This window comes from Hydractinia symbiolongicarpus, chromosome 15 (assembly GCF_029227915.1).
Source record: "Hydractinia symbiolongicarpus strain clone_291-10 chromosome 15, HSymV2.1, whole genome shotgun sequence".
NCBI classification, from domain to species: Eukaryota; Metazoa; Cnidaria; class Hydrozoa; order Anthoathecata; family Hydractiniidae; genus Hydractinia; species Hydractinia symbiolongicarpus.
In genome coordinates this window covers 3,310,306-3,322,772 of record NC_079889.1, presented here as the reverse complement: position 1 = coordinate 3,322,772, position 12,467 = coordinate 3,310,306, and the positions used below count along the sequence as shown (strand labels likewise).

At 33.9% G+C, this 12,467-nt stretch overlaps 1 protein-coding gene across 1 annotated transcript; it reads right to left on the bottom strand.

The window, feature by feature from the left end:
• Positions 1-3,903: 3,903 nt before the first annotated feature.
• On the bottom strand, positions 3,904-5,192 carry LOC130628629 (putative nuclease HARBI1). The gene is made up of 2 exons (XM_057441611.1): positions 5,005-5,192; positions 3,904-4,900 (listed from the first exon to the last, which is right to left on the bottom strand). Exons 1-2 carry the CDS (start codon positions 5,190-5,192, stop codon positions 3,904-3,906), a joined length of 1,185 nt encoding a protein of 394 aa, XP_057297594.1.
• Positions 5,193-12,467: the final 7,275 nt, after the last annotated feature.

Sequence of the window (12,467 nt, the reverse complement as noted above, 5' to 3'; positions counted from 1 at the left end):
GTAATAACTTTGTTAAGCATATGACTCAGAACAACGTAAATAACTTGCAATTAATTTTATCCTAGACACCTACCGTTCATTCTATAACACAAACTAAAAAATTATCCAGCTGAGGAAAAAAATATATGACAGAAGCGTTAGTTTTTGACCAAATCTTAAGTTTTACAACTTTCGGTCGAGTCCTAGGGTACTACTTCATACGTTCTCAGAAACATTTCCCCTTTAACGCCACATAGAAGAACTCTTAAAAATAGTTCTTATTATAGATATCGTTATAAAACATAGGAATTCAACATTTGATTGAATTTTAGAATGCAACAAAACGATTCAAGTAAGCTTCCCGCCATGTTAGTCGGTTCGATACTTGCCAGTGCTTTAAATATTGTCTATTACTTAAAAACAAAAACGCCTCCTTTTTCAAAGGTGATGAAGAAGGCACCAGATTGCTACAAAACCTGGCACTAATGTTTGTTATTACACTAAAGGACAATTGCGACCAAAAAAATTCAAACTCACAAACATATCAAACCGGTGAAATTTTTGAGCAACAAAAACTGTTCCGAACGCTTTAAATGTGTTAAGTTAATTGATAGTAAGTAAGTATTTATTTATTTGTCTTAATAGACAGGATATCATTCCGATAAGATAATACCTAATAGGTACGAATGACCACCAAACCAAAAAATATTATAATGACAAAACTTTACCTATATTTATCTGTCTTTCATACACGATATGCAGGAAGTGAAAGACTAGTATCATAAATTTATCACAAAAAAATTTTTAAAACAGGAAAATGTCTTTCTAACAGAAAAATGGCGCGTTTTTTAGAGACTGGGTGTTTATTAGTGCGTTTACGGTAACGAACAACAACTACAAACTTTAGTAATAACACCTACATACCTAATATTTATAACTCTTACCTTTGCGTATCCTGCAGTTACCAAAGAGAAGCTATGATATTCTCTGACTGACGCTAACCATAGTGCTTTTGCACTGGGGTTAGCTGCAGTCAGAGAATATTGAGTACGACAGGAAATCGCCTTCCTTTTTCGACCTGAAATAAATTAAATTAAAAATAAATTAAAAATGTAAAATTCTTTTAATAATTTTTTTGCAAATTGATAAAATTAATCTGTGAGACAAGCCTTTTTTTAGATCTCCCAAAAAGTTGTCTAGTGTACTCATAAATAATAATTGACATATGCAGCAAAAAAAGGATTAAGTGTTAAAACTACTATATGATGAAAGAAATCAAAGAATCGATGCTACAGTTAATAGGCATAAATTATTAGAGCGTTTATTGGAGTTCCTAGAGTCAAAAATGGAAGGATATCAACTCGCATGTGCAAGCGCTGAGTTTACAATACAAAGTTCTTCAGAGGAAAGCATGTTTGAAGCGCTGTGAAGAAAATCGATCATGTGGAAACTAACAATGACAAACGTAAATGTAAACATTGCGAAAGAACCAATCACGGCGATTCTAATTGTTTTGAAATTAAAACATACTTTATATGCCAACAAAAGGGCCACATTGATAAATTTTGCAGCAACAAAGACACCGAAAAATAAGAATATATATATATTTGTGCGTAATTGTTTTTGAATTTTGTTGGACGTTAATTGTTACACTCCCCTTTTTAAAAGGGGAGTGGATATTTTATGGAAAAGGTTGTTACAGGAAAATTTTCAGTCACTATTAACTGAGAATGTTGAATGGCTATTGTGTTAAGTGAATATCGCTTGTTTTCTAATGTACCGTCTATGTCTTACCTGTGTCAGTACCGTTTTTAGATGCCAAATTAAAATGGCTTAAAAAGATTGTTAATTCGTCACGATTTGGAGAGGGCTGGGTGCGAGAAAACCAAATCAACGAAGACTATATAAAACGATTATTGAAACAACTACATTTCCATGGACAAAAACATGCTTGAAGACATGCTCCCAACTATCAGCCTCAATTTAATTTTCATGGGTGCATTTAATGGAGATAGGGGCGGGGTGACCACTTTTTTCCCGAGAGATATCAAAAAAAGAAAAGGTTCACCTTTGACTAAACATTAAAAAAGGCCCATAAATAAACAATGTATTCTCTTTAACTAAAAACTGTTGGTACGACTTTAAATTGATTATACATGCCTGTAGGCTAAATTCATGGAAACAAGTAAATTCCATTTCATCAAAAATTGTTGTCGCTTCTTGATATAAACTAGCTCAGTCTTTGAGAAAGAAGCAAGTAAGCATGTATTCAGATTTGTTGTTAAGGCAACAAATTCGACTTTATTTAATATTTTAACGTTTAAATGTTAATTTTAACGAGATGCGATAGCCAGTTTCAATCAATGTGAGCTTATGTTATTTTGAAGTAAAACTGGCGGCTGCAAAGTGTAGCTAAACATGTACACACGCAATTTTTGTTGTTTTGCTGTTAAAAACAAAACAAAATGCAGGAGCTGCATAAACTACCTCACATGTCAATGTCAATTACACATTTACTTTAATAATATATTTTTAATTTATTAAAGCTGGATTTCCATCAGTGCGAATTCTCTTATCGCTCTGGCTTTTTTGACCCATTGATCTTTTTTTGCTCTTATCGCCCAATTTCAGTGCGATAGTCAGAGCGACAATTACCAAAAAGTTTTGATATTTATCGCTCTGAGTTTTCGCCCAAAAGTGCAACTTCAAAGAAATACCGAATGTCCATTAAAAAAAATTGAATAGATTCTATTGAAATTTAACTTCAGCACATGCTTACACGTGTTGAGTACAAGAAATAGTTTCATATGTGTTGTGAACCGAGCAGTGTTGTAAAAAAAGTTTTTATAAAATGGGAAAAACACATAGGTGCGACTTAAGGGAAGATGAATATTTAGCAGAGGCTGTTCGAAATTTTTCATGTCTGTACGACAAAAGTTGCAAAGAGTAGCGAGAAAAAGATCGTGTGGCAAATGCTTGGAAGAATGTTGAGGAGGAGTTAGGATGCGAAGAGGGTAAAGTTTATCCTTGTTTGTCAGTTCAATGCGCTACATTTTTGCGCTGCTAAAACTTGAGCGTATTCAGCTTGTTCTATTACTTATTTGGAAAAAAAATGTTTTTAAATTCAACTGTTTTAAGGTGAAGCTATTCGAAGATGGGACAACTTGAAAAAAAGATACAGCAAGAAAAAGAATAACCTAAAAAAGAAATCTGCATCGGGATCAGGTTTGGCTGACGTTGATTTGAAAGAATACTCTTTTTTATCTTGGCTTGATAAGCATTATCAAATGAGAGACACAAAATCAAATATAGCGGCTCCGGAGGATGAGGAAGATATTGATTCTTATTCGGGAGAGCAGTTGAAGATTATTTAAATAACGAGAATGACCCTGCTACAAAATCACCAAGTTTGGCCAAGATGACAACTATTGATCCACCATCTGTTACTTCAACAAAGAGGAGCGGGCGTAAGAGTACGAAAGAAGAAACAGAAACGTTTGCTTTGAAGAGCATCGGCGAGGCTTTTGCATTGAAAGCAACTCAACGTGGTAGTGCTAAAAAGGACGCAGATGGCCTGTTTGGGGAAATGGTTGCTGAAGAATTAAGACAAGTATCTGGGCGAAGCAAGATTATGCTAAAGCACAAAATTCAAACCGCAATCTATGAATGTCAAATGGAGGCTTGGAATGGGTCGCAGCCTAAACGACAGCTACACATGATGTCCCCACCCTCAACTCCTAGTTTTGGTAATTCTCTTCATTTCAACGCCTATGGAAGCCCCGTATACCAGCAACAGCAGCCATTGCATGAAGATAAAACCGATCATAAAGGGTATTACACAAATTTGTTGAATGAAAAACAATAGTTTTTTTTGCATAAAACAAAACTGTAAATACAACATTGTAAAAGGTCTTTTCAAAATATTTATGTACGCCTTACATGTCGGTACTGCCATTCAACAGCACCCTCTTCACTATTCACAAAATCCTTGATTGCTTCCCGCATTTCTGTAGCACTTCTTTCTGGCCGGGAGCCCCGTACATTACATAAGTCATAAAGACATCCTTCGTTCTGCCCCACCTGTCTTCTCCATTCCCCAGGCGTAATCTCCCCATTCGTGTCTGTGCTATCGACAAAACCATTTGGACAATACATTGCGGCTTCAGTTTGGCGTAAGTAATTGTGTAAAGCAATTGCTCCGAGCGTAAAATTTTCAACATTTCTTACCGATGCTTTTTTATATACTCTCTCAGGCTCCTTCAGCTTGCCAGGATATGGGCGCATCATATTTTTCTTTAAGGGGAAAGCTTCATCTCCAACTAGAAAATAAGGTAATGGGTCAAATTTACATCCAGCTAGTGACGTAGGTGGTGGGATTTGAAGGGATTGATTTTCCAGTTGCATTCCAATTTGACTCTTTGATAAGACACCACAGTCGTTGTTACTTCCATATTGTCCTACATCTACGAGAATGAAGTTGTACTTAGCATCACAGACTGCTAACAGTATGATGCTGTAGAACCCCTTGTAATTGTAATAGAGCGATCCTGAATTGGGAGGGTTTTCCATGGCAATATGTTTCCCATCGATTGCCCCTATACAATGTGTGAAATTCCACGTGTCGAATTCATTTTCGATTCTTAACCACTCTTCTTTGGACATAGGGGGTCTTACATATTCGCTTAGGTTCTCCCAAATTGCTGCAGCTGTTTCAGACAGAATTCGTGAAATAGCACTCGCGCTAATGCGAAAGTTGAATAACAGAGATTGTTGAGAATCTCCTGAGGCAAGATAACGTAAAGTAAGAGCCAAGCGTTCAGCTGCAGGAATTGAATTTCGAAAATTTGTGTCTCTTTTTTGGATTGATGGACCTACCAGAGACAATAAATGTTCGAATCTATCAGGAGATATTCGAAGAAATCTATGAAATAAAATATTAAATAAAGTTTCAAAGAAAGAAATAATAGTAATGCTCTCCATAACTATCAAAAGGAAGCAAAGTTGGAACTAAAATTTACTGGATACCTAAAGTAAAATTCTCTATCGTGCAATTTCATTTCTTGAAGCAGTTGATTATACACTCCTTTCAATTCTCTTTCTCTATAAATTTGACGAACCCAAGAAAATGGCGATTTTCTTCGTCTCTTTTTCCTTATACTTTTAATGACTATTAAGGTAGCTACAGCTTCTTCTTCTTCTGAACTGTCTGCCATCTTGAAATGTGTGTGTTCACATAAGAAAATTTCGCACAAAAAATAATTTGTATTGGCATGCTATCGCACTGAAACTCATTTGCAGCGTAGAACTCCTGTCGCACTAAAATTTTGTGTAATTTTAGAGCGATAGAAAGATTCGCACTGGTGGAAATCCGTCTTAACGGAGTCATTTCACAAAACCTAAAAAATGATTTACAGCTGTTTCTGGCGGGAGGAATATGATGCATGACTATATACTTACTGACTTTTAATATTTATGTATTAGACACAAACTTTTAAATCTTATAACTTTTAAAGCCTTTAGCCATTTCTCGGAAATACCGCTTAAAAATTCTTATGAAATCATTATAAAGGGGAAATTCATTAGATTTATTCTCAAAATTTAAAAATTTTAGCACAACTTTATTTTGTTGAGAGGAATCATTTCGTAAAAAAAATTTAAAACTTTTGTATTTTGCATGAAAATCATTCTGTGTTATTATTCGCCAGCCGTTAAATAGTCAAAGTAAATATTGTTACCCAAGGCGTAATGACTCAGTTGGCTAAAACGTCGAAATCCACTTAAAGGCAGTTTTTCTCGCAGGCGAGATAATTAGGCACTTGCATAAAATTGGGGGATGAAAGATTTAATGCCACCTCACGAAACTGTGAGGTGGCGTTAAATTAAAATAACTTATTTGCCACAAAAAAGGTTTATTGTATAAATAGTAATTAAAACTAGTCGATAAGGCCCGTGGAGAAATCCACTTAGTCAGAAGGACAATGGAAAATAGGTTGTTTTAGATGTTTTTTGATGACGTCAGCAGTGCAGATACAAAAAAAATTGGTGAAGTTTAGTTTATTCGTTGCCTGTAATGTTTAAAGGTTAAAACGCTGATCAAAATAATGTGTAGGATCATATGTTTTCGACAAACGCCTAAGGAGATATAACGTTTAAAAATTTCGCTGACGTCAGCAATGGCCCGTCAAAACCCAAAAATTTTTATTTAGAAATTTCTATACCTGTTGCCTTCATCGTATAGATCTTGAAACGCTGATCAAGAAAATGTATAGGATCATGTACTTTTGATAAACGGTTGCAGAGATATTGGGGTTTGAAGGTTTTTTGATGACGTCATCAACCCGTCCATTCCAAAACAAATTCGGGGACCCAGGTTTGGGAAAATATCCCAAATTGATCCTAGGTGGTCCCTAGTTACCCACGCGGTGAAAAATCATTGACGTCAGCACCTCGTTTCCAAGTTATTTGGCCTCAAAATTTTAAGTGCACTGTAACGGCTTCATTAATTTAATATAGGATATTGACGTTAAAGTAGTGTTATTGACCTCGCGCCGTAACGTCAGAAATTTAACATATTAGACATGCATTTTTCGGTTACTTCAAAGAAAATTTCGGTAAGATCAAAGGAAAAAGAACATATCCACTTTGCCTGTTACAGACACACGGAACTGGCGTATTATTATATAGATTAAGTGACAGGGCGATTAAAATAAAAGTGCAATTAATGAGGCGTCACTTAGAGATTTATTTATTGAATTAAACAGTAGAACACCTGGTAACTGTGTAATTACTGGTGTCTTTAAGAGAGGGTTTTAGGGGAAGAGTTTTGATGGTTGCGTATAAAGTTGCAGATCTGCGGCCTGGTTTGTTACATGCTTGTAAGTTAAACATTTTACTTTGAAGACGCCATTTTCCACTAACTGTTGGATTACAGGTGACATAGCGGGCACACGACATTTATTCAACGTTGATTCGACGTCGAATTCTGGTCGTGATTTCGCAATCTTAAATTCAACCTTTTTTCAATGTTGGATTCGCAACGTCTATGGTAGCGACGTAAATCCAACTTTTTTCCAACGTTGGGTTCGCTGTGACCGACGTAAATCCAACGGCTTTTCAACGTTACCTCCGGATTTGAACTCAACGGTCGCATCATCAACATCTTTTCAACGTTTTTTTCTTTCTGTTTTTCAAAGTGGTATCAACGTTAATATAACGCTGAATACAAGACGTTACAAATTTACTCTATAAATTCGTGTTCGTGATGTGCTGCTTTCAAGAAACATTTTCTACCATTCGAAACATCTTGACGTAGTACTTATTTCTACGTTTTAATAGCCGGAAGATGCCGAAACGTTGTTATGTTTTTTATACATAAAGACAACATTTCTCGGAAGTTATGATATGCTGCCGTGTGAGCTTTTCCCTGAACTGTGCAACAATGTCTCTAGGGATTTGAAATCTACAACAAGTTTTATCTTTTTTATTCAGGAGATTCAGCGTGATTTTCTAACAATTATGATAACGAAAGAGTAAGGTGGGGGGGGGGGGGGAGGATAACCCTGGGCCTCACAAAATTGACAAACAAAATATCTATTTCCTATTCTATTTAAGAAAGTAAGATGTAGCCATGCTGACCTAGAGCTCACTTGTCAAATTTAATTTAAAATGAAAATCAGGATTTTCTCTGAGACAGTCGTTTGCGGTTTAAGATGCCGTATGAGGTAAACTCAATTTGAAAATCCCGATAAAAATCTTAATTAGCTAGGCTAAAATAAACTTTGCCTGACATATCTCTGCATTTTAGGCTAAAGGTACAAGCATCTATGAATATGGAAGCAAAAAGTCTTAATGTTCTAGACATTCTAAGATGTCCAACAGCTTTTTTTTTTATCTTAGGAGTGAGTTGTAGGATAATATCACAGTTTAAATGTAAACAAATACAACATAGTACAATCTTGTTCAAAAAGTTGTTGAAATAAATCCCTAATTTCGAAGATTATACCCACATTATTTGATAATACGAATAATGATACGAAACAGGCATAAAAAAGGCATCATTTTGGTACAGTTGTCAACTAACAAAGGCCTTCGATAAATTTCAATATTTTTTTATTCCATTTTTTCCGCTTCTATTAGATTTAAACATAACAAAAACAACAAAAAAATGATTTTACTTGCCAAAAAATTGTTTGCATGAAAGATAACATCAGAATTGTATCACCACAAAAATTTTGTTATTCCATTCAGTGCCAAGACATAATTTCGAAAGAAATACGGTCCTATTGTTTTATGTTATTTGTAGAATTTTCATGCATGTTTAAATACAAAATAATTTTACCAAACTAATTAAAGAAATTAAGTAAAAAATATAACTAACAATAATTATATCATTGTTTTAGGTTTCGTTTGTTACCCTAGCATATATTCTAGTCACAACCTAAAGAAATCTCATGTAGAAACCTTGGTACAGGTTTTCTGACTACATCAAAACTTTATACAGAGCAGATTCTATAGCTCCTCCTTAATAAATTATATTAATTTCCCGCCTGGTTACCATGGTTGCAAGTAAAAAACAATAAAACCACTACGATCGATACGTCAATTTAATGACGTTACAACAATACGCAAAATCTGTCTCAGTATTTAACATAGATGTTTTTAAGTCTTATTTGCCAAACAACAAATAAACCATTTCGGTAGTACGTGGAGCTCTGATAAAGTAGACCAACATAATTATTGCATGGGTAGCTAAAGACCACGTGGGCTTGAACCGTTTCATTTCTCCACCGCTAGAACAAATTATGCTCTTCTGATTTAAAAAGGTTGATGACGTTGTTGAGATAGTATGCTATTATATTTTATTTTAGTCACCGTTTCAAGCTGTACATAACACAAGAAAAAAGAGCACTAGTGCTTTGGCAGCATTAGGTCGCAGTAATCATTTTAAATTCCAAAAAAGCGACTCGAACTTTTCCACATAGAACAAAATAAAAAAATTCTCAAGCTTTAATCTTTATTTATAAACTAAAGAAATCTAAATTTTGCTATTAGATAAGTACACTAGCAGATTTTAATTCTTTTACAATTCTCTAATAAAGCTGCCGATATTCGTTTATTTTCTCATCTATAATGACTGCGAAGCCATCACGACACTGTCCATATGCGCATTTAGGAGAATTTCCATAACAACAAAAAAAAGGCTGAATTTTAAAGTTAAATTCTGCAAAAAGCACTTTGTCACTTTTTTTGCAATTTTTGACTTGGATCTATCTAAAACGAGAATATTTTAAAGTTTCTGGAAAAATTTTATGTTTTTACATTCTCTAACATATTTGTAAAGATAGTGCACAAAATCAGAACATCCTGGAAATATGAAGAAGCACAAGTGAAATTTAAAAATATGGAATAATCATAGAAAACTTTGATATTTGCAGTAACTGTAAATCTCCCAAAAGCAAGTTATAATATTGTAGTTTTGTTTTCCATTTTGGTCTTTGTATGCACGATTATAATCTTTAATGTATAATAAGCTTCAAAACATTCCACCAAGAACAGCCCTGCACTGCAGCTGGCACACCACCGCGAATCTTTACGATATTCGGTTGTTTTTTTTGTCACTATTAGCGAGTTCTCCAGTATGTATTGCAGACAGCATACTAACAAATTTTGCTGTTCTTGTCTTAGTAATGTCATTCCACCTCATTAACACAAGGGTGTCATGCATTCTGTTTTTGCATATTATAAAAGTGTAAGCTACTCTTAGGATATTCAAACATTAGTCATGTATAATATCCACAAATATTACTTTAATCTTTAGCACTAAAGAGTTTTAAGCATCGCAGCGAAAACAATAACAATCAAAGAAGTGAAAATAAAAATGATTTCGGAATCTCAACTTTTAAAGTGGAAGAAGAAACGGAAATCCACATATGTGGTTTTGTGTTGTTATTTTTTCTAGTTGGTTAGCCACATTATGGATATATATATCGACAGTTCTGAAAACTGGAAATGATAAGTTTTATTATGGCTTGATTAGTGCTGCATTTTTTATACCATGCTTGTTTTTCCCACCTATTGTGTCAAGATTTGTTGATAAAACAAGGCGTGTTAAGTTTTGTTTGATCTTCATGTTAAGTTTATCAATAGCTGGAAGTTTAACATACACAATTCATTACCATCCGCTCTTTCTGTTTTTTGGAAGATATCTTAGCGGATTTGGCGTAGCTATGTATCCAATTATAGTTTCTGAAGTAGCAAGATCTTATGAAAAGGCCGACCTAATGCGGTGTTTACCATCACTTAATGGAAGTCAAATGTTCGGTTATGCATTTTTTATTAACACAAGCTTTAAGATCGGTTTTATTCGTGTAACATACGCAAATATGATTGGACCAATTCTATTCATCATGGCTGTTTTTCTGCTGCCTGCAATAGTGTTTTTTACGCATGATTTATCAAGGGAATACGACTTGAAAGCAGACACAATGGAAAAATCAGAGAAAGAAAGCTACGAAATCTCAAGCAAATCGTCAACTTTGGAAACAGTAAAGAAAGTCTTTAAATCAAAAGACACTGCACTCGTACTTGCTATTTCAGTGCTTTATGGCATTCTTGATCAAATTGTGTTTCGTGTCTTGCCTATAATCGTCATTAGCAATTTGCGGCTTGAATATGCCATCCTAAATGCATCATTAATTGGATATGCTGCAATCAGTGCAATTTTATTATTCGTCATTGTGTATCGAAAAATGTCAAATAAAGAAGTGTTTTACACTGGAATTGCAAGTTTCTTTTCAATATGGATATCCACATCTATATTGCTTTTGCTTTATCACCGAGTTGGAAATCATAGTACCTGGTATTTTCTGATTATTTTAACTGTGCTATTCCTTGTTAGTCTTATGCTGTCCGATCAAACCTTTACCGTGTTAATGTGTGCCAAACTTGCCCATTCTTGCAATCAAGGATTTTTAGAGGGCATCAGGATTGTTGCAGTTCAAATTGGTCGAGTTATCGGTTCATTGTGCGTTGGAGTATACTATAATCAAATGAACATTTTCTATCCAGCAGTTAATATTCTAGCATTTTCATTGCTGGTTATGTTGATGTCAAGAAAGAGATCTTTGTCAAACCCTGTTCCAGTCATATGAATGCTCCTTCCAAAGAACTCTTCAGCAATATTTTACTTATCTTGGTTTTTAATACTTTATTTGTCACCAGTTTGATAAGTATAATAGAGCGTCGTCTAGAATCTCAAGAGTTGCATTTTTCAGCTTACCTTGACGTTTGTTTTGAAGTTCATATTTGCTGAAATATTTTTAGAACTTATTTTTGGAGGATGAGAAAAACTTTAATGCATGAAATTTTTTTTCCAGCAAATTATGTATATGCTTGTTTGTGTAGACTTAATCAACGATCATACTTTAATGTACATGTAAGCATTTTGTACTATTTATAAAATTGGACTAAAAGAAATGGACAGAGACGCAAAAATTTTCTCAACTTTTTCAATACAAATATTTCAAGATTCAACTTCTTTTTTTTTTTCAATGAGTTATTTCACGGGATGGATGTCAACGATACGGTTTGGATCGTTGCTGTCATTCAATCTTCCAAACATTTTGACAACCGGCAGGCTTGTAGGTTGATGATTAGAACCCAAGTTCAAAAAGATCAATTTTTTTTAAACCTTTATACCTCAAAAAGCTTTAAGTAAATTGCATTTATTGTAATTTGTATTATATCTAGTCATTCATAAACAGTGATTAATTAAACCACCTAAAGTCCTTGCATCGAGACTTCTAGGTTATTAGAATTTAAAACGATTTTTTGTTTATCTGTGAAATTTATATATGTCAGCTGACTGTTTTTTCTGTGTGTAAAGCCTACTTTTCAAATAAATACTTGTACTTTTTCTACAATTGTGAAGGTTTTTGGACAAGTCAGGCAATGGAAAAATTATAATTTTCTATCAACCTTTTCCCACTTTAAGTTGTTGCGCGATTTATGTATATTGTTCTGAAAAATTTGCTTGGTCTAGACTTTTTTAAATTTTTATTGGAAGTAGATATTTTGAACAGACAAGGATAATAGTTCCTTTTTGTCTTCTATAAGGTTTTGAATTTTTTAATGTTTGTTTTCTCTTTGTTTTCACATGTTAAGGTGCATACATATTTACGTCTAATTTTAGGATTTTGGCAAGGAACGCAGATTTTACACAAGTGAGGCTTACTTTGCTTTACTTGTTCCTATTCTTTTGAAGTTTTTATTCAGTTTAGTATACTAATAATCATTTGGTATTTGTTGTTGTGGTTATAACTCTTTGGGTACCTCTAACTAAAAAGTGAAATAGCCAAATACATACAGTTTTGCTCCCAACAAAAATCCTAATAATAATTATGCTGAATACAGTAGGTAGCCACAGATTTTATTACTGTTATGAAAATTTATTCTGTAAAATAAAATTGCTGAGTAATTTTTTTTAACTA